Raw genomic sequence first — 27,252 nt, 5'->3', positions numbered from 1 at the left:
GGATACAGGAGAATGGAAAGTCAGTGAAAGAAAGAATGCTGGAAGGCTGTAAATCAGATGCAAAATTGATTGATGTCCTATTAGCCAATACAACCATAACTTTTAGGATTATCTTTTCTACTGGAAAGAATTCATTTGCATCTCTACTGGACAAAATCCTTATTAATGTATCAATCTTCTACAAGTGAAAGTCTAACTTTACATACTCTGGGCCTAATCAAATATAAGTATTAAGTCAAAGTGACCTTTGCAATAGCCATGCTGTCCAGTGTGATAGCTATTGGACACATGTCATCACTGAGCACCTGGAATGGGGCCAGTCTGAACTGAAACGTTCTGCAAGTGTAAAATACATACCAAACTTTGAAGGCTTACCGTTTGAAAAAAAGAATATAAACTACCTTATTTTTTTTAAATATTGATTCCATGTTAAAGTGATAATTGTTTGGATATATTGAGTTAAAAATATTATTAAAATTAAATTCACCTGTTTCTTTTTACTTTTTTCAATGTGACTACTAGAAAACTTAAAATATCGTACACGGCTCACATTCTATTTTATTGCACAGTACGGTCCTAGAGTATCAGATGACTCACAAGTGGACGTAGACAATTTTCTAATACAGCTTGGAAAGACATGAAGAAATATTTTCGCCTTGCTTTTAAGTTTTGGATAACTTTTCTCAACACAAGTCACAGAGATCTGGAGAAGGGTTACTTGTTTCTCTGCCTTCTGGCCTCCACCATGTGGCCAGGAGGTTGGGAACAAGGCTAGGGGACTGGTGTCTTAATGATTTGAGATCTGGACTTTAGATTTGCTTGTAGAGAGATGCGATTTGATTGAGTCAACCTGAGTGATCCCATTAGAGAACCGAATCACAGTAATCAAATTTACATGTTGCTGATTTATAAATCAGGACACCAATTTCTTGTGAAGGGAGGTCCAGTGACCTAGTACTCAAGACTCCACACAGCTATTTTCCTCGTGGTTACACACTCTTAACTGGGTTTCAGATCAGGAGCGGGCTCATCATACATAGAATCAGAACAAAGTGGCAAGTTCTTGTTTTATTTTTTTACCAAAATATACTAGTATGATGAAGGTGCTTTAGTTTTTCACACACTTTCAATACTTTCTGACAATTCCTGTAGCCAGTTCACACTGACAGATGGCAAGTTTACAGCAGTTTTCTGTGGCTGCTAATTCATCTATCACTAATCTTATTAGGCTGTTAATTCCCCGAGGACGTGATCAGTAGTAGACACAGTTTACAAATGTTGAGCGAATGTTATTCAATGAAACCATGGGGCAATCCTTAGTCTAAAAAAGATGCCTCATTTTTCATTCATCACTGAACTTATTTTGCATAACCCCTTTTGACTGTTACAATCTAAGGCTGGCATCTTTAATACATATTTTTATGTAGATGTATATTTGAATGGAAATTCATGGCAACTTGTAATAATTCTTTTGTCCCTAAATACAAATGTATAATTATATTAAATATATAAGCAGAAATTTTACTTAGCCTTTTCTCTCAAAAAAAAAAAAAAAGCAATGCTTGGAAGCAAAGGATGTAACATGAAGTAGCAAGCCTTACAGTAACGCAAACTTTAGAATAGAATGCATACGGCCAATTCAGAGGGGCTAACAGTGAGCACATCAACAAAAAGTGGTATAATAGTTTATATGTTCTAGTACTTTTCCTCTACTTCTGTTTAAAATTTTGCCATATAAGTTTTTCTATTTCAAATCTATAATTCATCTTATAAGGCAAAAGTGTATCTTATTAAAGTCAGCTGCTTTATTTCTGTCTATATCTTTGAGCTCCCAGTTAGAGAGTGGCCTTCTATATCATGATATGGTTTAGATGTCGTTACTGGAAGCAACCTAGAATTTTCATGTGCTGAAATGCATCTCTTTATCGCAGCCTACAAAAGTAAATAAATAAATAAATACGTGTTTTCTTTGAAAACAGGTCATCTCAATGTCTCTGGCTGCCAAGTCTATTGGGGGTCCTTTGCAGGCTTAGGGGGTCTTCCTTCCTCCCTTATTATCCCTATTCTTATTATCCCAGACCCCCTGCCTTGCACAACTCAGAAGGGAACCTGAGAGCTTTTTAAAAACAGCCCAATTTCTCGCCTTTGGAGAAGTGAAAAGAGTGCCCCGCCCCCATCTATGAAAAGAGGGATTTGTCAAAGAGTTTCAGTGTTTTCAAATCAAAGATTTAAGTCTCTAACCCCCCCATCCTCCAGGACCCCCCCAAGGCTTCGGAACCCTCTCCCATCCCGCCCTAACTGCTTTGGACTGGCCCGGGAATCCTTGTCCCAGTCCACAGTTCCTGTGGGTCTGTACGCAGAATTCACACAGGACCTGTGTTACTTCCCTTGCGAAGAAACAGAATTATCGTGAAAATGTAGGTGGAAACCATTTCGTTTTTGTCCCGAAAAGAAGGGAAGGATGTGCCTAACCACCCGTGAGAAAAAGAACTTTCAGGGGCAAAGGAGCGAACAGGTAATTTAGAAGAAAAACAGAAAGTGGTCTCCGACTGCCCTGGACTTCCCTCGGAGTTGGGGGAGTTGGGGACGCCTGGACGCGTTGTCTTTGGGGTTGCAGAAAAAATAAATGGAGGGCACGAAGCCTGAGGCTTCTCGGATCCTTTCCCGACCAAGCCTGGGTGATTTAGTGAGGGGCATTTTAATATTTTGCCCCTTTTGTGCAGTGGAACAAACACAACTTAGGCGCACCGCGGAGGTTCAGAGCCTGCCAGCCAGGCGGGCGACCGGAGCACCAATCAGCGCGCGCCTGCGCTCTATATATACGGCGGCCGGGCCCAGGCGCAGCTCCATCGGTGCTTTGTCACTGGTACCCGAACCTTAGGTGTTCAGCATGTCAGAGACTGCTCCCGCCGCTCCTGCCGCCGCCCCTCCTGCGGAGAAGGCCCCGGTGAAGAAGAAGGCAACCAAGAAGCCTGCGGGGGCGCGCCGCAAGGCGTCCGGGCCCCCGGTGTCCGAGCTCATCACCAAAGCTGTCGCCGCGTCCAAGGAACGCAGCGGCGTGTCTCTCGCTGCGCTCAAGAAGGCGTTGGCGGCTGCTGGCTACGACGTGGAGAAAAACAACAGTCGCATCAAGTTGGGACTTAAGAGCCTGGTGAGCAAGGGTACCCTGGTGCAGACCAAGGGCACCGGCGCCTCGGGCTCTTTCAAGCTCAACAAGAAGGCGGCGAGCGGCGAAGCTAAGCCCAAAGCTAAGAAGACGGGCGCGGCCAAGCCTAAGAAGCCTGCGGGAGCGGCTAAGAAGCCCAAGAAGGCCACGGGAGCGGCCACCCCGAAGAAGAGCGCTAAGAAGACCCCGAAGAAGGCGAAGAAGCCGGCGGCAGCTGCTGTGACCAAGAAAGTGGCTAAGAGTCCAAAGAAAGCCAAGACTGCCAAGCCCAAGAAGGCCGCCAAGAGCGCACCTAAGGCTGTGAAGCCCAAGGCTGCCAAGCCTAAGGTTGCCAAGCCCAAGAAGGCTGCACCCAAGAAGAAGTAGGTCGAACGTCTGCTTCTACAACCCCAAAAGGCTCTTTTCAGAGCCACCACAGGTCTCAAAAAAAAGAGCTGAACATTCTTTCCCTACTTGTTTTTTTGTTCCCTTTAAACTCTCCTAAAGTAAGCTTGCGCGGGAGTGGTTTGGAGTTGGAGACGGGTGAGGAGTTCGGAAGGGTGGTTGCTGTAAGGGTGTTTGGCCGGGACCCACCCTTCTGGCTTGTCCTTTGCCCTTCGGTGCTCTTGGTCAGCGTCCTGGTCAGCTGTTTGGAGACGTCCGCGGGCAGCTGGTGTATTTCAGATTACCAGCCCCGCCTCACGCCTTTCAACAGCAAAAACGACAAATGACACTAGCCAGTTACTTGGTCTTCCGGAGTATCCGGATTGGGCTGAAAAGTTATTCAAAAGTCCCGCCCTACTCTCGGGTTGGCCCTCCCCTTCAGCCCATGATTTTAATACTGCATTTAATTGGATAGTGGTCGGCCTGCTGTTTGTTCTGTTTGTTTTGCTTCTGTTGGGTTTAGTTTGCTCTTTTCGCCGAATATGAAAATGTATCTGGCATTTGAGACACTTTCCGTGTTTTCGAAAGTCAAGATAGGGTCTCCTGGGGGCGTTGGTAGCATCTATCCCTTGGAGGAGGATGGGTGCAGGCGCCTTTGCCCCGCATTCTTCTGTTAATCTCCAGTTTGCCGTGGCAACAAGGGAACGCGTTTGAAAAACAACTACAGCGGCCGCAACGACCCTCCCACCCAGGGCATGGCTGGACCAGGGATGTTTCTGTTCCTCGTTTCGTGTAACTTTCGACAAAGGTGTGATGGATGGATTTGGGAGCATCAAAAATAACTTTTTGTCGGCCATTTTGTCCTGGCAGGCCGGTCACCGATCCTCATTTTAGATAGACTTCATTTAAAAATCGAAGATGCTTTAAACACATTTTTGCGCAGTTCAAATGTTTCTACGCGAAGGAGAAAAAAAAGTATTGGGAAACTATTGGAAATGTGTATGTGGGTGGGGGTGATGTCTCCAATAAAGGGCTGTAGTTTTCATTAACAGTATCATCTGTGGATTCTTTCATATTCACGGCGTTTCTCCTGGATAAAGTCCAGCATCCTGTTTTTATTTTGATGGACACGTTTTCTGGAGACAACTTACAGGGACGGGCTTCTGGAGACCTGCAGCGCTGTTTTTCGCCCATTGCCACAATGAGGAATCTACCCTGAGTTAATTCCCGTATTAGTAGTAGTAACCACGGAGTTTATCCCGCCCTGTCCCGCCCTGCTCCTCCCCTCCCAACTGAATTGAGATATTTTAATCTTCATTTTCTTTATGATCATGAATAGAAACTCCTTCCCTTCTTTGAGAGTGCAACACAACCCAGAAGAAAGAAAGACAATTCTCCCGTGGTTTCTTCCAGTAATTTTGTGTCGTTAATTTTACATTTATAATAATGGAGCCGTCTGATTTTGGTGTAATGCTTAATATATGGATAATTTTTTTCCCCCACGACCGTTTATAAACTCTTCCATTTCTGCCTCCCCTCTCCACCCAACCCCTATTTGAGATGCCACGCTTATCAGAGGCTAAATTCCATGCATAAGTGGACTAATTCTTTGTTTTCTAGTTTGTTCCTTTGCTCTTTCTGGCCATTCCTAAGGTGGGATCACATTGCTTTAAGTATTGCTCACGGCGCTATCTTCAATGCTAAGGAAAATACTGAGCTACAGTAGGTCACGGTAGGTCACTCAAATAACGACTGAAATGTTTAATAAACTGAGATGTTATAAGATGACTTTAACAGCTGATAGAGCTAATTCCTTCTCATTACACTTCTTTTTCAGAAGATTATCCTTCTTTTCCCTGGTTATTCTATTGCTTGTTTGATCATTTTGTTTTTCCACATGTACTTTAAGATTCTCCCCCTTCACCTTTCGATTACACATGAAAAAACCTCAACATCCTATTGTTAGTTTTACTGGGATTGTGCTAAATTTATAAATTAATCTGAGAAGAGTTTTCCTATTTGAGAACATTTTACGTTTTTCCATTTGCTCAAATATTTTGTACCTGTGGAAAATGTTTTAAATTTTCTCCAAATACAGCTTCGCATTTATTACTTTTATTCCCAGATATTTTATCTTCTTTGTTGCTGTTGGAAATAGCAACCTATGAAATTTTAAATTCTTTGGGGGCCAGCATTCCATAAAGTGCACATTAAACATGCTTGGTTATTGAAGGGATCTATGCAAGAGGGAATTAACCATCTCTAGAACAGTTCTGTCCATAGCCACAATAAATAAGGAAAAAAGAAACGGGTGAAATAAATTTTAATAATATAATTTATTTAACTCAATATATTGGGGCCGGCCCGGTGGGGCAGCAATTAAGTTCACACGTTCCACTTCTTGGCGGCCCAGGGTTCACCGGTTCAGATCCAGGGTGCGGACATGGCACCACTTGGCAAAAGCCATGCTGTGGTAGGCGTCCCACGTATAAGTAGAGGAAGACGGGCATGGATGTTAGCTCAGGACCAGTCTTCCTCAGCAAAAAGTGGAGGATTGGCAAGCAGTTAGCTCAGGTCTAATCTTCCTCAAAAAAATATATACATAATTTATTTAACCCAATATATCCAAAATATTATTATTCAACATAAAATCAATGTAAAAATATTTATGAGATATTTTACATTCTTTTTTGTTTCTCATGCTGTCTTTGGAATGTCTGCATCTTACTCATACAGCACATCTCACATCAGAGTAGCCCATTTCAAGAGCTCAGTTAACCACGTGTGGCTCATGGCCACAATATGGACAAAGAAACTCTAGAATGCTCTCTATTCTGAGATATCCTGGTCTTCTCTAACCTTATCTTAGGTTTAAAGCTTGAATGCCAGTATGTCTTATTGTATACTGTCCTCTGTGGACTAAAATTTGGGCGAGGAAGAGAGCCTCACCTTAAAAGATGGTTGATTGGTCCAGAGGCCATTGGACCAATTTGAACTAATCAAAAATTTTCTGTTCAAAAACTGGAATTGAGTTATAGAAACTGAGGTTACCTGATGACAGGGGCTGGGAGCCCCCATGTTAGACACTATGTAGGAGAAATCAAGAGATCTGGTGGATAAAAATGAGCAGAATGGAGCCAAAGTGCAGAGAAAAACAGAGATGAGGTGAACAGATCTGCAATGTTTGGATTTCTGACAACTCCTGAGTTCCTAGTTCTTTGAGTCATCTGAACTGCCACTGGCACCACCTCACTTAGCTCAGGTTGGGTCAAATTGCAGCAGCCAGGAAACCTAATTAAGACACTCCAAATACAATCACAGTTAGGGCTTACAGTAATAGCACCATGCACATCTATATTCCTTTTTTCCTTCAATATTTACAAGTCTACCTATTTGCTTGATTTTCACATCAACTCTAAGAATTAGACATGGGAGGAATCAACACAAGCAAAGGGAGTTGATTCTCTAACTTTCCTTCAAATTTCTTGTGAATGGCCTTTGGCGGGTCAACTTATTGGGTTTACATACTTACAGTTGAACCTAACATTGAATATCTCCTGCAAACATATTTGCATAGATGAAGGATGTCTTTTACTTTTCCTCAAAAACAAATATCATCACCCTTCTCTAGAAAGGATGAATATTTCATTCACAGAGAGCTAAAAGTTATTATAAAAATGTCTACTTTTACCTAACATTTAGGTACAGTCTTCAACAATATGTTTTCTCAGTTTTGTCCCTCTTCTTTCATTTTGTTCCATTTCCTCACAATTGTTCACATGATTGACTGGCTTAGGTCTAATAAACATTCATTTGAATCTAAAAATTGACCACTTTAAGAAAAAGGTCCTTGTCTTGATTTTATTTAGTTTATGAAACCCATATTTTATTTTGACATTAATATTATAATTTTTAATATTTCATTTATTTAAAGTAAGACTGACAATGGCAATAATATATTCCATTATTTGCCCAAACATAGCTGATTAGGCAAAGATGGCAACACATACTGCAGAAACTAAACTGCTGACTGATAATTCAACAATGAAAATTCATGAACTGTCCATGTCTGATAAAAGTGTAACACAGAAATCAAAGGTTACTTACAACTCATTATTTCAAACTTTCTTTTCTGTACACATGTACACAGTGCTCTCATGGCGGAAAGATTGAATATTCTATTACTTCCCCTAGGCAAAGCTCTAGGTATCATTTCTTCTATGCCTGAGGGAAATGTAGAAGGTAATTTTGTGGCTGAAATCCATGCCAGAGATGAGCACGTCCAGTACAAGACAGGATTACGTCATTAGAGGATTTCAGAAAAGAAGAGGGATTTAGGGCACAGTGGTAACAATAATGTTGACAGCAAGCGTTTACAACATGCCAAGCGCTGTTGCTGAGCACTCTTCATTTATTTTCAAACACATTCCTGTCATAGCACTTCAAGGTAGGTGCCATTATTATTGAGGCTTGGGGATGATAAGGTGATAAGGACACAGCTACTTAGTTTCTGATCAGTGAGTCAGTATAATTATCTTCTATCTACTCATGCAGTTCCTCAGAAATATAATAAACACCACATAGGTAATTTAAATTTGTCTGGTAGCCACATTTAAAAGAAAGAAACAAAACCTAGTTTCATAATATTTTAACCCACTATAATAAAAATATTATTTCGACAATAATCTAATATAAAAATATTAAGGAGACTTTTTCTTCTATTTTTCATACTAATTCTTTGAAATCTGGTGTGTATTTTACACTTAAACCCATCTCAATTTGGACTAGCCACGTTTCAAATGCTTACTAGCTGGTGGCTACCATCTTGGACAATACAGCTCTATAGTTAAATATTGTGGGGAAGATAGAAGTGAACACTTGCTCTGGAGCAGAATCCAGATGTTTCCAAGGAACTAATTATTCTGACTTGGCCCTGAAGCAAATAGAGCATTCCTAAGACCTGATGTTTCTTCTGGTCATCCTACCCACTTCGTCTCATACCAGGCCTCTGACCAGAGGACTCTGATAACAGAACTGAGCCCGGGCCAGGCCACTGCAGCTCCTCCCCGTTCACCCTGAGGTGACCCAATCTCCAAGACAGAGTTATCCTAGAATAGGAAACTAGATCTTGCATCCATTTTTGAGCCATCTTATTGATCAAAATATAGAGAGAGTGTGGATTTGGTGTGAGACTGCCTGGCAACAATAGTTATTAGTAGTATGAATTTGGCCAAGTCACTAAAATCTCTTAGCCTAAGTTTCCTCCTCTGTAAAATGGGGATAGTGAGAGAACTTGCCTTTCCTTGTCGTAGTAAGAATTATATACAATAATTCAGGCCAATTAGCTCATGTGGCACTTGACCCATGGCAAACTATCAGTGTTAGTATTGGACTGACTCCTGATGAATCCATGGTTTTATTGTTTGTTCCTTCCCTGGGGCCCTCTCCAAAGGAAGATGGTATTCAGTACAGAATGGATCTATAACATCCTGCACAGTTGTCCCAGTGAACTTACCTTTACATGGAAAGTGTTCAGATTGCTCAGAGTTGACTTTATATCCTCCCTATTAAGTTTTCTCCTCCTGGTATCTCTCTCTGTAAGAATGGTACCATCATCCAAAGCATCACGCAAAACAGTACTCTATCTCAGAGGCCTGAAAGCCATCCAAGACTAATGATTCTCAGCTCCTAGGGCGCTCTGCTGAAGTGTGTTAGAATAGAGTGGTAGGAGGGCAGGGGAAGGCCATGTATAATTTAGAAAAGCATAGTCAGTTCCAAGGCAGATTTACCTTGAAACTAATGAAACTGGGGTGTCAGGCCGTGCACTTCCATGGCCACGGGAGGGGCCCCTGAGAGTGTGTTCACTTGGTGTCATGTTTTTAAAATCTACAGTGTTAAGATACTTTAATCACAGCTGGTTAAAAGCATTGTTTATTTCCACTGGATCTTCCCTTCCATTACAGTTCACCTTTTGTCTGATTATGTTGGGATGCTGATGAGTGTATTTGGGATTTGGGAAGAGAAAATTTACTTGAATATATATTTAGTTTGGGGTTAATGAGACATATAATGTGATTTGCAGATGTGCTCATATATAGTTCAGTTGTTAATAGCCAATCAGGTGTAAGAATGGCTTCAAGAACATTCCTACTGCTCTTGACAAACTCACCTGGATTTCTGGCAAGAAGATGCAGGACTAGATGTCGTATGATGACACCCACTCATTCAGAGCACACAGCACTGGAAGTGAGTGCACAGTAGAGAAGAATCAACATTTGACATGTATAGAGCCAGAAGCTAGTCCATGAAGAATTCTTCCAAATTTTTCAATTCACATATGAAAGAGGCTTCATTTCCCAAATTTGAAAACAGAGGATTTCCCAAATTTGAAAACAGTCCTAAAAAGTTACTTGACATTACCAATGTTTCAAAGTTGAAACGTTTAAGTTATCAAGAGAATAAAAAAAATTGTGAGCACCCGAGAGGAAATCTAAATTCTTTTCCCACTGTCTATATAGAAGATATTACAAAATAATTGTTTTTGAAAATGGAATCAGAATATGCAGTCAAAACTATAGGAAAGCAAGAGATTACAGTGTTGTATTAAAAAGATAATAAAATGTGCTATTTTTTGAATTTTGTGATGGCTATGGTTTTGTCTGTTTTTGTAATATTAGAATTTGTTGATTTGTATTCCCGTTATAAATTAATTTCACTGTCTAGTTTTGTACTTGTAATTTTGTATTGCAGGTTTTGAGACACCAACCTGTATACACTTTAGGCCTCAGAAAAACGTGATCTACCCCGTCAGTTACATTATACTTTTATATTTGGAAAATTAACACTTAGATCAATGTTTTTATTTTTGTTAAAAGGGGCATGAGGGGACCCGCCTGGTGGCGCAGCGGTTAAGTTCGCACATTCCACTTCGGCGGCCCCGGGTCCGCCGGTTCGGATCCCGGGTACGGACATAGCGCGGCTTGGCAAAAGCCATGCTGTGGTAGGCTTCCCATACATAAAATAGAGGAAGATGGGCATGGATGTTAGCTCTGGGACAATCTTCCTCAGCAAAAAGAGGAAGATTGGCAGCACTTAGCTCAGGGCTAATCTTCCTCAAAAAAAAAAAAAAAAAAAGGGAGGGCATGAGTAAGAGAAGCTCTATAGGTGCTACCCTTCAGAATCTCAAAGCCCATTGATTTAAGATGTCTAGGCAAAGGAACTTTGGAGAATGATAGGCAAATCCTATCTTTCTTGTTCCATAAACTTATTTAATGGACCTCTACTGGTGAGTACTAAAGTCAGCTTCTACCACCTGAGCTACCACCCCATTTCTGATTGACCAATAACTGTATTCTGGAGCCAGAAGTGACTATTTTGTGGCCTACTGGGCATTTTGTGTACACTGACACTGCTGTTAGACATATTTGCTTGTTATGCTAGATGGATTAAAAGTAGGAGTGGCAAGACGTGGTCAGGGAACTCTATATAAATAGACCCAAACGCTGTTGTCTTTAACCTGACAAAACTCAAATTATTAAATAGGGAAAAAACGAGAGGGTCAATATAAATATGTCTGAAAACTAAAGGTCTAAGATTACAACTACTTTAGAGAAAACTGGATAATACAAAATACAATTAAAAGCTTTTTTTGGCTTTTATTTCCCGCACAGGTTAAATTTTGTGTTAATGTCAGAAGGGACTAGAACTGCATTCTGCAAACCACTAGGCAGGACACACGTAGCTGTCGAGTACCTAGATCTAGTGCCACATAAGTGATCTCACTTAAATTTAGAAAGCAGCCAACTAACTTTTAGAAGGCATACTATTAAACATACGTTTCAACGTGTAACGTTTTTTCTCTCAGCGATTGAAATCTACAAATTACAACTGCTTTTAAGTGAAATTGTGGGTGGCTCTGAAAAGAGCCTTTTCAGTCAGAGAGAAAAACTTGCTTTATGCTCTTTCCCCACGGATGCGGCGCGCGAGCTGGATGTCCTTGGGCATGATGGTGACGCGCTTGGCGTGGATGGCGCACAGGTTGGTGTCCTCAAAGAGCCCCACCAGGTAGGCCTCGCACGCCTCCTGCAGCGCCATCACGGCCGAGCTCTGGAAGCGCAGGTCGGTCTTGAAGTCCTGCGCGATCTCGCGCACCAGGCGCTGGAAGGGCAGCTTGCGGATCAGCAGCTCGGTGGACTTCTGGTAGCGGCGGATCTCGCGCAGGGCCACCGTGCCGGGCCGGTAGCGGTGGGGCTTCTTCACGCCGCCCGTGGCCGGCGCGCTCTTGCGAGCCGCCTTGGTGGCCAGCTGCTTGCGCGGCGCCTTGCCGCCGGTGGACTTGCGAGCTGTCTGCTTAGTACGAGCCATCACGAAAGCTCACAAAGACTGTCCTTTCAGACGCCAGTGTAAAGCACGGAGCCATCCTTCTTTTATACAGCCAGGTCAGCAACTATTGGGCCCAAGAACATTCAAAAGTCCCCGCGCCCTCCCCGGATTGGTCCAGCTTCGTGCCTGGCTGCCCGGATTAAGAGCTGCTTTCAGGTTGGTCAATGGATCCGAAGCCCTGCCCTTCACCGTAGCTACACTGACGTCATTTTATTTACCCTTTCGCTTCTAAATCCACTGTGGAAAAACATCTTGCCCTGTAAGCTTCTGAGGTCTTAAAATATAAAGCAAAGTAATCACACAAAGCAACGCAGAAACCGCCTATGGATTTTTTTTAAGTAACCATCATTTTGGAGGGGTTTAGGAAAATTTATATATCGGCTGCATCTAAAATGATATCCAGTTATTTTCTTGGGTGTGGCACGAATATTGTGAACAATTAGGAAAATGCTCTTGACTTACAAGAGCGAAGTGAAAAGGATCTGTTGACTTGCCCTCAATCGCTTCAGCAAATGTGTAACGCATTTAGAAAACGTTGAATCGGGATGGAGAGGATGTGGGTGTTTCTTCACATCTTCAGCATAAAACGTTGAATTTAACTTTTAAGAATCCAGGGCCTTTCACTATTATCCTTTCCTCATTCGCTAAAATGTGAAGCTTTATGACTTGTGAACCAAGGCTGGCGGTGCCCCTTCTGCATGACTAGACGCTGAGTCACTTACACACTTAACCCGGTCAGTGCCATAGCCGCATTTACCGTAGACTCACGATATGGCTTTCCTCCCTAACAGCTACTTTTCTGAATTTTTATGGGGGCCAAATATTCCTCGTGTAACTTACTAGTTGACATTTCGCCTTAAAAACACAATTATTTCCGTGGACATCATAAAGTATGACAGCTCTCTCACTGAAAACAGTGGGTGGCTCTGAAAAGAGCCTTTGTAGTTAAGTTTCTAAAAGCCAAGACTTTACTTGCCCTTGGCTTTGTGGTGACTCTCAGTCTTCTTGGGCAGCAGCACAGCCTGGATATTGGGCAAGACTCCGCCCTGCGCGATAGTCACGCGCCCCAGAAGCTTGTTGAGCTCTTCGTCGTTGCGGATGGCCAGCTGTAGGTGGCGCGGGATGATGCGCGTCTTCTTGTTGTCGCGGGCCGCGTTGCCCGCCAGCTCCAGGATCTCGGCCGTTAGGTACTCCAGCACCGCCGCCAGGTACACCGGCGCGCCGGCCCCGACCCGCTCAGCGTAGTTGCCCTTGCGGAGCAGGCGGTGCACTCGGCCCACGGGGAACTGCAGCCCGGCCCGAGAAGAGCGGGTCTTAGCCTTAGCACGAGCCTTTCCACCTTGTTTCCCACGCCCAGACATAACTACCCTGAAAAGCAAACACCTTCAAGAAAAAAGGCGAACGCAAGAAACACAAGCACCCGTAAGAGAACTATTTATACTAACTGGAGGTAGGCTGCGTGAACTTCTCCCATTGGCTATTATAAAGTAACCAATGGGAAATCACAACCAGCATTCCTCATTTGCATATAATCCTTCCGTCTAGAATGAGGTTTTTGTTTGCTCCAATCTAATCTAGTCCGATGAGCCTTTACTTTAATATTAATTTAATACTTTCATACCTGAATCGATTTGGTTTACTGAAAATACTATTCCTAAAGGCAATCAGAAGCAAGATGGATTTGTGCTCATTGTTCTCACTTTTGGCTACTGGTCCTTTTCCTGCACTGTCTCATGATTTTGGAAAGGAATAAACGCAGAGCGATTTCTAAATACGTAACATTTAAGAGGTATGTCTCTGCCAGGCGTTGCTTTATCCCTTTTAAATCTCACAGCAGAGAAGAGGGAGAAAGAAACAATTCTTTGTGGTAACCCAAGTCTTCTTAAATTATCTGAACGCTGAAAACTGAAGGCAAGAACTGGATGATCCACCTGGATCCACCTGGATGACCGAGGCCAGCAAGTCTTCCATTTCATTCATATCCTGCATATGAGGCTTTGAGGCTTTCTGGGATTACCTTGAAGGTCTGTAGAGTGAGTACTGTTCTCATTTTAGAGATCCCAAAACTGAAAGACCCAGCTTGGTTTTTGTTTTGTTAAGTTTTTTCACCTTACCCAAGGTAACAGTGTTAATGGGACCAAGACCAGTCTCCTGGCTGGAAAAGTCTGTGTCATCATTCTATAGTGCCTTTCACAACCCTCTTACCCTCCCTCTTTTCTCAGTTGGCTACAACACACGGATTCTAGTTATTTCAGAAAACTCCTCCATCATCCTCCATATGCTAGTGCTTGTTATCCCTTGCTGTCCTCTTGTTAGAGCACACAAGGGCAAGGAGTCTCGGAGCTCTTTTAGGAAATGAGGGAACAAACGCCCCATAGCACAGGAATGCGCACAATGAGATTACTGTATGTATTATAAAACACTATATTAATATTACTGTAGGCTTTACGTGGTCTAAGCTCTCACATCAAGGAACGTAAAGTCAAGAGAGATTGCCAAGAGAAATCTTACTCTTTTTCCTTTTGTGGTCCATGAGCTCGAAGTGCATGAGGCCTGGATGGAGGTGGATAATTACTTCAGAAATTTCTGAAGGCTCAAGCCTAAAGGTCTGCTGAATCCCAAACAAGATGGTAAAAGGAACAAGAGCCTGAATGAGAAAATTTACTCCTAAGCCAACTCTGTCAGAAAACCATCTTTGGATCCAGGAAACCTGGTAGGAGGGTAAAGGTGTGCTGCTTTTGTGTCTTTTTTTTTCCCTTCTGTTGCATCTTCTGGCTCCTGTGACTTTTTCCGTTAAGAATATTTAACCTTCTTTTTATTTTTTATCATCGTCGTCATCATCAACAACAATAAACATCAATAACCACTGGCTCAGTGTCTTTGAAATGTTGCAAGACCAAAGATGGAGATGTAAAAAGATATCTCAGATGCTGCTTCAAGGACTGTCCTCTAATTTGAAAAGGGAAGGCTTGTATGCCTGAAGATTAAATAGTAGAGTATATTCTATATCAGAAAGTGAAGGTTTTAAGCAATAAATAATGTAAGAGCACATAGAGAAGAGTAATCACTGTGAATTAGAAGGGCCGTGAGAATTCATGAGGAAGTTGAGGATCCAGCATTTATTCATCATATATTTACTGAGCACCTTCTAAGTGCCAGAGAGTGTTCCAGGTGCATGGAACATAGCAAAACAAAGCAGGAGACAACCCATGCCTTTGTGGTGATGCTCTTCTAGTCTAAAAGGCACTCAGTAAGCTAGTACGTAGCAAAAGCATAGAGTGTAATTTTTGGTGGTGAGTGCTGTGGAGAAAAATAAAGTAAGGAAAGGGCATATGTGAGACAAACAGGGAGGACCAGGGAAAGAGTCACCAAGAGGGTGTCACTTAAGTTCAAACCTGAAAGAGATGAAGAAGCTAGCCAGGTAGGGAGAATAAATACTTCAATAAAAGTCCAGATGCATTCAAAGCCAGGGGAACATATGAGCCAAGGGCCACTAGGTAGAACTGTTCTAATTTCCTGAACAAACTGTAGGTCATTTTGGTTGGAGTAGTGGGTGTGTACAGGGCTAGGTAAAACAGAAGCCAAGATTAAGACCTGCTTCAAAAACCCAGAATAGGAGCAGGAGTACAGATAGTCATAACGTCAAGAATCTATACTCCATTGAATCATGGATGAGAAGAAATCTTCAGGTCATCCAATTCACTCTGAGTCAAGCAAATCAGCAAACACTGGCATCTGCTATGAGTAGAACAACTTGATGAAATCTTGTCAGCAAGTTCTCAAAATCAGTAAATTCTAGGCACTTAGCTTTGAAAAAAATGTGTGGGGGTAAATTTGTCCATATAAATATGAAAGGAAAAGTACTTGCTCCCCAATAACAACTCCAACTCTGGGAGCAGGACACTTTGACACCCATTGGTTTGTAGAAGCAATGGAAAAAAGTAAATATCTATTATTTGCTCAATATAGGTCTAAAAACTATAATGTGACTTGAAGGCACTTGAGGAAAAACTAGCTGGCATCAAGGTTATTGTTGAAGGAATCTAAAACTCGCCATCCCGAAATATGTTTCCCTGGCATATTGACAATTTTGTGTTAAAAGCACTTGAAAAAATAGCAGCTGCAAGGAAGACACTCAGACCTTCTTTCTTTTTCTTAAAAGCAGGAGATGAAATTCCCATGTGAAAAGTGTCCCCACTATACCAGAAGGAAAGAGACATTCTCACCACCAAGGACAGGAATTTGAGGTTGAGAGAAATCTGTACAAACACACTCTGTTAAACTAACCCTTATCTTCCTTATTACTACACCCAATTAACTACCCTAGCCCAATCCCTTTGCCTTGTCACATTTTCACAACTTACTACTCTTTGTCCAATTCAGTATATAAGCACTCAACTCTCACTGCTTCTTTGGCTGTTCATTTTTCTTGTGAAATCTCCCTTGTACATTTAAAATAATAAAGCTTGCATGCTTTTATCCTTTTAATCTGTCTTATGTCAGTTCAATTCTTATGCCCAGCCAGAGACCCTAGGAGGGTAGAGGAGAATGTTTTTGTCCCCTACAAACAGTAGCATTTGAAAGATCCTGGATTTGTTTTGAGCATGTTCAGGAGTAGATTCTGTCACTCATCTGAACACTGCAAGAGTTAGAAGCATAAATGCTTTTAATGTATTAATTTATTCTGAGGGCCACCACTCCTTACCTTAAATACATTATGGAACACTGGTTGAAGACTGGCAACATAAGGATTGTAGAGGAGAAAAAAATCTTCCTCTCCCCTTCTAGGTTCTTCTGACTGGTCTAAGAATTAAATTAATATCAGGCAGATTAACAGGAGACAAGCGAAGTTTATTAACATGTGTACATGGGAGAAACAGAGGAAAACAGTAACTCACCAATATGGCCAAAGCCACCACTTTAAATATCATCTTCAGTTAAGACAAAAGAGAATGTGTGGGGTAGTGGTTTGGGACTTCAAAGGGGAGGAAGACAATTCACATGGAGATGGGAAAGCAAATGTTTGGTAAACAAATGTTTGCTATGCCTTTCAGAGACAGTGGGACATGGAGAGGACTTTGATCAAATGGGCCTTGCTAGGCTCCCCACTGTCTACCATACCTAGTTCATATGATACTATAGTTAGCTATGGTTATAGCTCCTTCCTGGAACAGGCCTTCTAATTTCAAATTATTTTAGACAGTTAGGGGGTAGATCAACGATTCTTCCTGAATTTTTTGTTCTTAAAAATAATCAAGCCAAAGAGACACATTTTGAGGTAGTCAATTCTGTTCCCATACAGGAACCAACACAGTGGTATATTTCCCAGGATTTCTTTTTGCCTCATGTATCCTGGGCTTTGTACTGAAGAAGTTGGCAATCTAGAAATGCCAAAGAGAGTAAGTGAAAAACAAAAACACAAAACAAGAAAAGCCAGTTCTTTTTAACCAAAAGACCAGGAAAGGGACAATCTTAAGAAGACTTAAGAAATAACCACTGCACTCCCCATCTTCCCACCTATAGGGTTTCAATGGAGACCACATGCGGATCTTTGACTTCCACCCTTGCCCAGCAATAACGAGGCACTTTTCCCCTCTGGGCATGTCAAAGGAAGCTGAGAGGGGGACCTGGACTTTCACTCCCACCTGGCAATAAAGAGGCAGTGTCCCTCCTTCCACCTGAGGCAAGGGGGAGTCCCCTAAAACCCAAAAATTAAATAAGATCCTGAGTCTCATAACAATACCCAAAATGTCCATGATAAGATAAAAAAGAAAAATTACTTGTCATACCAATAAGAAGGAAAATCTCCATTTGAGTGAGAAAAGACAATCAATAAATATTAAAACCAAGATGACACACGTGTTGGAATTACCCAACTGGGATTTTAAAGCAGCTATGGTAAAAATAGTTCAATGAGGGGCCGGCCCGATGGCTGAGTGGTTAAAAGTTTGCACGCTCCACTGTGGCAGCCCAGGGTTTCGCTGGTTCGGATCCTGGGCATGGACATGGCACCGCTCATCAGGCCACGTTGAGGCGGCATCCCATATGCCACAACTAGAAGAACCTGCAACTAAGTTATACAGCTATGTACCAGGGGGAATTTGGGGAGATAAAGCAGAAAAAAAAAAAAAAGATTGGCCACAGTTGTTAGCTCAGGTGCCAATCTTTAAAAAAAAAAAAAAAGTTCAATGAGTAATTACAGACACACTTGAAACACTAGGAAGTCTCAGCCAAGAAATAAAAGATACAAAGAAGAACAAAATTCAAGTTTTAGAACTGAAAAATATAATGACTGAAATAAAAAGTCAATAGATGGGTTCAACAGCAGAGTGGAAAGAATAGAGGAAAGAATCAGTGAACCTGAAGATAAAAAAATAGAAATTACCCAATTTGAACAACAGAGAGCGAATAGACTGGGGAAAAAAATGAACATCAGAGACATGTGGGACTATAACAGAAGATCTATCATTCATGTCATTAGAGTACAAAAAGGAGAGGAGAAAAGAGGGTGGTGTTGAATAAGTATTTGAAGAAATAATGGCTGAAAACTTCCTACATTTGACAAAAGACATAAATTTACAGATTTAAGAAGCAACACAAATCCCAAATAGAATAAACCCAAAGAAATTTATGCAAAAACACATAATAAAGTTGTGCAAACTAAAGACAAAGAAAATATCTTGCAAGCTGCCAAAGAAACAAAACCTTGATATAAGAGAAAAATCAATTCAAATGACAGAAGATTTCTTGTCACAAAATACAGGCCAAAAGGAAAGGTCACATTTTCCAAGAGCTAAAAGAACTGCTATTGTCACCCTAACTTTCATGTCCTTTAGAAATTAGGGAGGAAATAAAGATATTCTCAGATGAAAGGAAATAAGGGCATTTGCTGCCAGCATATCTATGCATAGAACAATAGCAAAGGAACTTTTTGATAAAGAAAGGAAATAATATCAGATTTTTGGAATATTAGGAAGGAAGAAGGAAAAACAGAAATACAGGTAAATACAATCCTCTTGAGTTTTCTAAATTATGTTTAGAAGCAAAATTTCTAACGTTATCTGATGTGGTTCCCCATGTATGCAGAGGAAATATTTAAGAAAATTATATTATAAACAGGGGAGACTAAAAAGATTTAAAAGGCCTTAACCTTTGTACACTTGAACTGGTAACATGCTCCCAGTAGACTGTGATGTTATGTACATGCAATAGAGCAATCAGTAAAAAGCTATCCAAAGACAATAGATAAATCAAATTGGAGTTGTTTAAAGAAAATAATCAAGTAACCCACAGGAAAGCTGGAAATAGAAAACAGAGAAATGAATAACAGTGAGAGAAAAATAGAAAATGAAAAAACACTAGAAAACAAAAAACAAAATGGCAAATTTAAGCCCTAACATGTTGTAGGGGAGAATGTTTCCCTGAACCCTCTTACGGTCTCTGGCTGGATCTGAAAATTAAACTAACAGAGACAGATTAACAGGAGAAAAGCCTACAAATTTTATTAAATTTTTACATATACAAGGGAGCCTTCACAAGAGCATAAAGACCTGAAGAAGTAACCAGAGAGGGAAACTTTTATACCTTTTAGACAATGAAACAATAAATTTCTAAATAATTAAAAACACAAACGGGTTTGGACCACAGGTAGCAAATGGTAAAGAAATAACAAGGTTTGTTCATGCAGCCTGTTTTTAAAAAATAATCAGCTCAAGATAATCATTGTGCCAAAAAGCTGTGGGGAGTCAGAATTTGCCACCTTAAGATGTGTCTCTATGGCATAAGGATGATTTTTGACTGGCTATTTAAAAAAACAAGACAAAACAAAACAAAAGCTGTAGACATGGGAAAAGTTCTAAAAACCAAGTAGTAGTTACCCTTTGTAAAAGACAGTTACATTTGTAAGGGAAATCACCATTTGTAAATATATCTCCTTTTCTGTACCAGGAAAAGGGGGATGACCTTATTTCTAGAAACTTTTATCAATGCAGAAGGCAAGGACTTAAATCTACATCATAACCTTACTCTTGTTTGCTGTGCTTTTCTGGTAATCTCCCATAACTGACTCCCCCCACCCTCAACGTCCTCCTTTGTCTTTAGCTGAAGGTGGTATTTAAGGTGGCAGCTTTGGTCATTCTGGCAAGTTGCTCAGTTTTCCTGGGTTTCTCCCATGTTTACGTGTTATAAGGCTTTGTTTGATTTTCTCCTGTTATTCTGTCTCATGTCAATTTAATTAATAGCCCAGCCAGAAGGACCTAGAGGGTGGAGGAATTAATCTTCCTCTTCTACAGAGGCATATTTTGGGATGGCAAATTCTGCTCCCTTTCACTGTCTACAAGAAACTCACTTCAAATATAATTATACATATATATTGAAATTAAAGGATTGAAAAGGATAAACCATTCAAACATCAGCAAAAGGAGGAGTGCCAGTATTAATATCAGATAAGTAAAATTAAGAGCAAAGAAAATTACCATGGACAGAAAGAGACATTACAGAATGGTAAAAGGGTCAATCCCATAAGAAAACCAAACAATTCTAAATGTATATGCACCAAATAACAGAACTGCAAAATATATGAAGCAAAAACTGATAGAACTGAAAGTAGTAGAGTAATTCACAATTATAGGTAGAAAATTCAACACTCCTCTCTTAATAATTGGTAGAATGACCAGACAAAAAATCAGCAATTACATAGAACTCAACGAGTGGCTATGCCATTTGTTTTTATCTGTAAAACAGGCATGATAATGTAGGGGCAGAAAACCTTTCCCTCCTTTCCTTCTAAGTTCTTTGGCTGGTCTAATAATTAAATTGACAAAGGACAGATTAACAGAAGAAAAACACATTTAATTTCATACATACAGGAGTCCCATAAGAATATGACACTCAAAGGCAGTCAAGCAACTGAGGTTAATATGCCATCCTGAGCTAAGGAATGGACTGGAGGCCTAGGGCTTCAAAGGCAGGGAGGGCGATTCACAGGAAGATAAGAAGAGCAGATGTTTTTCTGATCAGATGTTTGCCCTGCCGTGCAAGTAAGTCTTTCAGATGAAAAAAAGAAAGTTATCTCTGGCAATAGCTGTCTTTCTGGTATAGGCGCCCTCTCTAAATTTTTTAGGCAGTTAATAGGGAAGTAAAAATCTTTTCCTGAGTCTGCTACGTTTCAATAGCCTTCAGCTCAAAATAATGCACTTGCTAAAGTGGCACATTTTGGGGTAGTGTATTCTGTTCCCCTTCAATAATAATAGTACTTATACTGTGCTGAATTTCCATGAAGATTTAATGAATTTATATTTACAAAGAGCTTAGAGATGTAACAGGCATATAATAAGCCCTCAGATATAATAACCTATTCATTCATGGAAATCACCTGTTTAAAAGATAGTAAATAGACCACAACTCAAAGGAAAATGGACAAGGGACGTACGTAATCAAACATAATAGAAAAAAGTATGATTATCAAAATGTTCAATTTCATTAATAGTAGTTGTTTTCAAAATAAAAACAACAATGAGATTTAATTGTTCATGTCTCAGAATTGAAAAGATTTAAAAGACTGACAACATCCACTGTTCAAGAGGACTTGTGGAAGTCAGCAAAATAATACTGTTAATAGGAACGTAAACAGTCTTTCAGGAAAGCAACTAAGGGATATGTGTTAAAAAAATAAAATCTGTATATAAGATAAATTGCCTTCAAGTCTTCTTTGTTGGATAGGGAGGTAAGCAAAACTTTCCATAACTGAAAGGAGAACTGGGGTGTAGTACAGGTAACTTTTCTCCTGTTGGCTTTGTCACTCAGAGACTGGAGCTCTGAAGAAGATGTGGCTGTTTATTAGGAACGGGGGTGTATATACCTCTCTAGTATTTCACTCAATTTCATGGGCTTGCCTACTGGCTCTGCTATGGGCAGAATTGGTGCCTCATCAGAATCAACTGGGGAGATTCATAAATTTTTTTCCTGGCTTCTCAATCCCCGCTACAGATCCAGGGTCTACCACTGACTTCAGGCATCTCATTTTCTTTTTTTTTAAATTCCCCACTTTCGATGAAAATAGTCCACAACCAATCTATAAATGAAAATTGGGGTGAGTTTATTATGAGCCAGATCTGAGGACTAGCTTAGCCTGGGGCCTTCTTTCCCCAAGGAAGGAAGGGCACCAAAGAAGTCGGGGTGTACAGAGTGGTTATATACTATCAAAGAGTGTGGGTCACATATGATAGAAATGTCCCTTTTACAATAGTCATGAGATTGCTCTGTTGGCAAAGTGATTGACGGACACAGAAGGAAGTAAGTCTGTTGTCTTGACCTGGGTAGTCACAGGGTGAGCACAGCAATCAATTCTTAGCCTAGGGAGAGATGGTTATCCTTAGGCAGAGGTGGGGGGGTGTATCTTTATCTCAAGGTGATTTCTTCTTGTCCTTGGGACACAGCAAATGCTTAAAGCAGATATACAATGTATGCTCAACAGCCACATCAGGCCCTCTTGAAAGAACAAGGTCAGGCCAAATTACGTTTACACCAAATGGCTTCCTCATATGCTCCAAGATATCCTATTGCTTGCCATTTGTTTATCACCGTTCGCTTGTTAAAGATCAGCCAGGTGTCAGAACAGATGGCAAAAAGGCCTAGCTTTGAGTTTAGGAGGTCTGGGTTTTGGTTTGAGCTTGTCAACTCAGGATATAGTTTTAGGTAAAATATCAAACATTGGGAAGAAATGAGAGTAAAAAATGAGGAAGGAAGGAAAGAGAAAGAGAGAGAAAGGCAGAAAGTAAACAGACAAGCAAAAGTCATGAAGAACAAGGTGAGGAGAAAATAATCGCTACTTCAGAAGATCATTCTGAAGAGGCTAAGAAATAACATTATTACGCAGATCTCACCCCCTGGGAGACACAAGGGTCAGTGATTCTTAAACTGTAGCCTGAGTTTGCTACTAATTTTTGGGGGGAGGAGGGATCTTTTTATAATCTAAAAAACTAAAAATTGTTAATTTCTAAGCCAAATGTCTCTTTCACAATTATATTTTGCATATACTGGGATAGGAAACATTTATGCTGCCGTCAGCTGAGACGTGGGATGTGGGGAAAAATAATTTAAGTTTAAATTTTCTCTTAAAAGAGGTCCTTTCTGAGAAATTCTACTTTAAATTTTATTTCTTCATGCAAAGACACTGCTGTATGTCACCTACATGAAGCGCTCACGAACCGAAGGAAAATACTTTTGTTTTTCCTTTTTAATATGCAGTCAGCAGCTGAATCTTCTCCTCGCTCTACTTCCCCTCCCCCAACCCCGGACCTAGAACTGCCCCACTGACTCCTCTTCCTCAACCAATGCCTTTTCTGTCTTCTTGGGATTATTTTTGGAGTCCTGGATTCTTTGAAAAAGGTTTACCCAGTAAACTAGTACATCTTCCTCTCCAACTGGGGCCCTCCCTGTCAGCCACGAGGTGGCGCCAGACGGGGCAGGGCGGGAAATTCAAACCCTTTGTCCCTCCGGGAGCTGGAGGGCCACCGTCCCCGCACTGCTGGTGGCATCCCTGAACAGTAAATGAACCAGGAAACGGGAGCCCGGATTTCTGGGATGCAAGAAAAATTGAAACGGCTTTAGATTGCATACCCTCTAGAAGTGTCCACGGGACCCACAAGTGATTTTGTTTAGTTTCCCAAATGCTCTAAGATAGGGTGAGTTCAGGCTCCGGGAAGCAACGCCCCTAACTGCCCTTTCCGCCGCTCGGACCTTCCCCTGCCCCCAGCCAAGGGCAGTCTTAATACTCGCTAGGCTACCTAATTCTCTGAAATCCTTAAACCGCTTTCTTTACCCAGCAGAGAAATTTCAATTTCCATCATAAACATGCAGGGGCAGAGAGGGGAGGAGTGAACACTTCCTGTACAGTTTAACAAGCACCGGGAGGCTTGGTCAGGAGGAGACCGAACATGGGTTTAGGAAAACAAAGATGTGAAATAGCTGTCCTTAGGATACTGTACCACAGCAGTGTATTTCTCTTAAAGCCAAGTTACCCACAAAGTAGAATATTGCCTCTAATATTGCCTCAACTATCACCAATCATTTGAATAGATTCCTTAGTACTCAAACTAATCAGTAGTCCAGACCGAGCTACTCCACTAAGAAATGGCAGTCATAGCTCTCTTTCGAAAAAGTGGGTGGCTCTGAAAAGAGCCTTTGGATTAAATGGTGCCTACAGAGGCATTTACTTGGAGCTGGTGTACTTGGTGACGGCCTTGGTGCCCTCGGACACGGCGTGCTTGGCCAGCTCCCCGGGCAGCAGCAGGCGCACGGCCGTCTGGATCTCCCTGGAGGTGATGGTCGAGCGCTTGTTGTAATGCGCCAGGCGCGACGCCTCGCCCGCGATGCGCTCGAAGATGTCGTTGACGAACGAGTTCATGATGCCCATGGCCTTGGACGAGATGCCGGTGTCGGGGTGGACCTGCTTCAGCACCTTGTACACGTAAATGGAGTAGCTCTCCTTGCGGCTGCGTTTGCGCTTCTTGCCATCTTTTTTCTGAGCCTTAGTGATAGCCTTCTTAGAGCCTTTCTTAGGCGCCGGAGCCGACTTGGAAGGTTCAGGCATGGTTTTTCCAAAAAGCAGTAGAAACAAACACCACAATCCCCGCCACAAAAAGTAACATGGTGAGTCCAGAGCCCATTTATTTATAGTTCTTAAATGCAAAGGAAGCTTCAAGATCTCTCAGTTCTGATTGGACAGAAGCACTGAGAAGAGATGTTTATGCAAATAAGGGACTCACATTCTCTTTTCCCATTGGATATATAAACAGCCCATTTTGACCAATCGGATAGCAGACTGGCACATCCCTGCGCTGTCTATAAAAGGATTTCTTCTACCCACGCTTTAGGTTTTTTTGTTGTCTGCTGAGTTTTGGTCTTTGAGTTTTGTTCGCTTACTATGTCTGGGCGTGGGAAACAAGGAGGCAAAACTCGAGCTAAGGCTAAAACCCGCTCTTCTCGGGCCGGGCTGCAGTTCCCCGTGGGCCGAGTGCACCGCCTGCTCCGCAAGGGTAACTACGCCGAGCGGGTCGGGGCCGGCGCGCCGGTGTACTTGGCGGCGGTGCTGGAGTACCTGACGGCCGAGATCCTGGAGCTGGCGGGCAACGCGGCCCGCGACAACAAGAAGACGCGCATCATCCCGCGCCACCTGCAGCTGGCCATCCGCAACGACGAGGAGCTCAACAAGCTGCTGGGCAAAGTGACTATCGCGCAGGGTGGTGTGCTGCCCAACATCCAGGCCGTGCTGCTGCCCAAGAAAACTGAAAGTCATCACAAGGTCAAGGGAAAGTAAAGCCTAAGCCAGAACAGCGCATAACTTTCAGTTTTTTCAGTCATATAAAGGCTCTTTTCAGAGCCGTCCACGTTTTCACAAGAAAAGCTGGTAACCAGGCTGTTTCGTCGGTAGTAATAGTTTCAAATGTGTTTGTAAAGTACAGTTAGCCATAAAACGTTGAGTTCCAGGAATATACGCTGTTCACAATAAAGATTATAAGTACATTATATGGGGAATTTAGGACACCAAGAAGTTTCTAAAACAAAGGCAGAGTCGGGAGGTTACGCGGACTCGAGAATAGCAAGGAGCAGGGAAATTTCCCATTGGCCAATAATACAGCTGGGGCTTATGAAGTTTTCAGTTTAAACAAAAACCGTTTGTCCCACATAAGTCAGTGGACATTTGCGGCGGTCCATCGTGTTATCTCATTAACAGACCAGGGGCTTTACATATGATCTCCCAAGTAATCCACCCAGGGACCCTAGTGCCATGCAGTTTGATACAAGAGAAAATAAACTCGAGAGTAGGGGAGCTATAAAGACCAAGAGCTAGGAAGCGACAGTCCAGGCGATTGGAGACTTACTTTTTAAAAAGCTAACCTGTCTGGGGGAGAAGAAAGAGATTGAATTTAGTGTGCAGACCGGCAGGATTGAGAAACCTGCCATCGTGTCAAGAATTGAGCATATCAAGTCTCACTCAGATTAACTGAATCAGAAGTTACATTTAATGTGGTCCTTAGATGGCTCGTTAAGCACACGTTCTTGGTAACAGGATGAGCTAGAACGTTTGAAAATTCCTTCAGATGTCAGACAAAAAAAGAGGATGGACGGTGACGTAATTCATCCAATCAAATGCTCTAGTAATTAACCACTCCTCCTGGTTCCCCTTGGGCCAATGGTTTTATCGCGCGGGACTTTTGAAAATTGACAGGGCCAATCAGAATGCTTCCAACTATATTTAAAGACAACTTGGCTTGTGGGTGCCACTGACTCAGCGTGTCCTCAGACACTCCCAATGGCTCGCACTAAGCAGACAGCTCGTAAGTCCACCGGCGGCAAGGCGCCGCGCAAGCAGCTGGCCACCAAGGCGGCTCGCAAGAGCGCGCCGGCCACGGGCGGCGTGAAGAAGCCCCACCGCTACCGGCCCGGCACGGTGGCCCTGCGCGAGATCCGCCGCTACCAGAAGTCCACCGAGCTGCTGATCCGCAAGCTGCCCTTCCAGCGCCTGGTGCGCGAGATCGCGCAGGACTTCAAGACCGACCTGCGCTTCCAGAGCTCGGCCGTGATGGCGCTGCAGGAGGCGTGCGAGGCCTACCTGGTGGGGCTCTTCGAGGACACCAACCTGTGCGCCATCCACGCCAAGCGCGTCACCATCATGCCCAAGGACATCCAGCTCGCGCGCCGCATCCGCGGGGAGAGGGCATAAATTGTCGTTTTTAGTCTGCGAACCCTGAACCCAAAGGCTCTTTTCAGAGCCACCCAATGATCTCAACAGAAGTAGCTGTGATAGCTTATTTTATGTGCCGCTTTACATAAAACTACTTGACCGGGCTAAACGCTGGTACTATATAATCAGTTCTAAATCCCTAATAGGAATATCGGGAGCAGGCGGTATGGTCACCAGTACCAGAAGACAATACAACAAGGCAACGTTAGATTTCCTAATGGTTTCAGCTGTACTCAACTATAATAAGTAATACTCATTTAAGGTGCTTTCTCGCTATGTTCTTACTTGTTTTAGACAGGATTAATTTCGGTAATCGCACTCCAGAAACACAAACAATAGTCTGAGAAATGTACATTGTCTTGAGCTTTTTGTAAAGTGTTTCAGGGTCCAAAAGACCTCGTTTGAAATCTAGAGTTAAAATTATTTTCTTTTCAGTATATTAGAAGACTTTCACCCCAATATATATACATTGGATCTCCTCTTACCTTTTAAATTAACCTGGAAATCTGTTGTAAATGTGAGGTAAGTAATTACTTGCATATTTTAAAGCTAGCTACCTATTTTTTAATCTGTTGACCAAGCATAATTTATCCAA

General features: G+C 42.0%; 6 protein-coding genes across 6 annotated transcripts; 3 read left to right on the top strand and 3 right to left on the bottom strand.

Moving 5' to 3' along the window:
• The first annotated feature begins 2,805 nt into the window (after nucleotides 1-2,805).
• H1-2 (H1.2 linker histone, cluster member) lies at nucleotides 2,806-4,578 on the top strand. The gene has a single exon (XM_005603619.3). It carries the CDS (start codon nucleotides 2,891-2,893, stop codon nucleotides 3,530-3,532), a length of 642 nt encoding a protein of 213 aa, XP_005603676.1. The 5' UTR covers nucleotides 2,806-2,890; the 3' UTR covers nucleotides 3,533-4,578.
• A 6,581-nt stretch (nucleotides 4,579-11,159) lies between these two features.
• On the bottom strand, nucleotides 11,160-13,385 carry H3C3 (H3 clustered histone 3). The gene has a single exon (XM_070244161.1). The coding sequence runs from the start codon at nucleotides 11,891-11,893 to the stop codon at nucleotides 11,483-11,485; it is 411 nt and encodes a 136-aa protein (XP_070100262.1). The 5' UTR covers nucleotides 11,894-13,385; the 3' UTR covers nucleotides 11,160-11,482.
• H2AC5 (H2A clustered histone 5) lies at nucleotides 11,598-13,272 on the bottom strand. The gene has a single exon (XM_005603620.4). The coding sequence runs from the start codon at nucleotides 13,270-13,272 to the stop codon at nucleotides 12,880-12,882; it is 393 nt and encodes a 130-aa protein (XP_005603677.1). The 3' UTR covers nucleotides 11,598-12,879.
• Nucleotides 13,386-21,931: 8,546 nt separating the features above from the next.
• H2BC3 (H2B clustered histone 3) lies at nucleotides 21,932-24,553 on the bottom strand. Its single transcript, XM_070244160.1, has one exon. It carries the CDS (start codon nucleotides 24,501-24,503, stop codon nucleotides 24,123-24,125), a length of 381 nt encoding a protein of 126 aa, XP_070100261.1. The 5' UTR covers nucleotides 24,504-24,553; the 3' UTR covers nucleotides 21,932-24,122.
• Nucleotides 24,554-24,790: 237 nt separating this feature from the next.
• H3C2 (H3 clustered histone 2) lies at nucleotides 24,791-26,693 on the top strand. Its single transcript, XM_070244159.1, has one exon. It carries the CDS (start codon nucleotides 26,226-26,228, stop codon nucleotides 26,634-26,636), a length of 411 nt encoding a protein of 136 aa, XP_070100260.1. The 5' UTR covers nucleotides 24,791-26,225; the 3' UTR covers nucleotides 26,637-26,693.
• H2AC4 (H2A clustered histone 4) lies at nucleotides 24,837-25,299 on the top strand. The gene has a single exon (XM_001496744.5). The coding sequence runs from the start codon at nucleotides 24,837-24,839 to the stop codon at nucleotides 25,227-25,229; it is 393 nt and encodes a 130-aa protein (XP_001496794.1). The 3' UTR covers nucleotides 25,230-25,299.
• Nucleotides 26,694-27,252: the final 559 nt, after the last annotated feature.

Source organism: Equus caballus, chromosome 20, assembly GCF_041296265.1.
Source record: "Equus caballus isolate H_3958 breed thoroughbred chromosome 20, TB-T2T, whole genome shotgun sequence".
In the NCBI taxonomy this organism is placed as follows: domain Eukaryota; kingdom Metazoa; phylum Chordata; class Mammalia; order Perissodactyla; family Equidae; genus Equus; species Equus caballus.
This window is presented reverse-complemented; position numbering and strand designations above follow the sequence as displayed.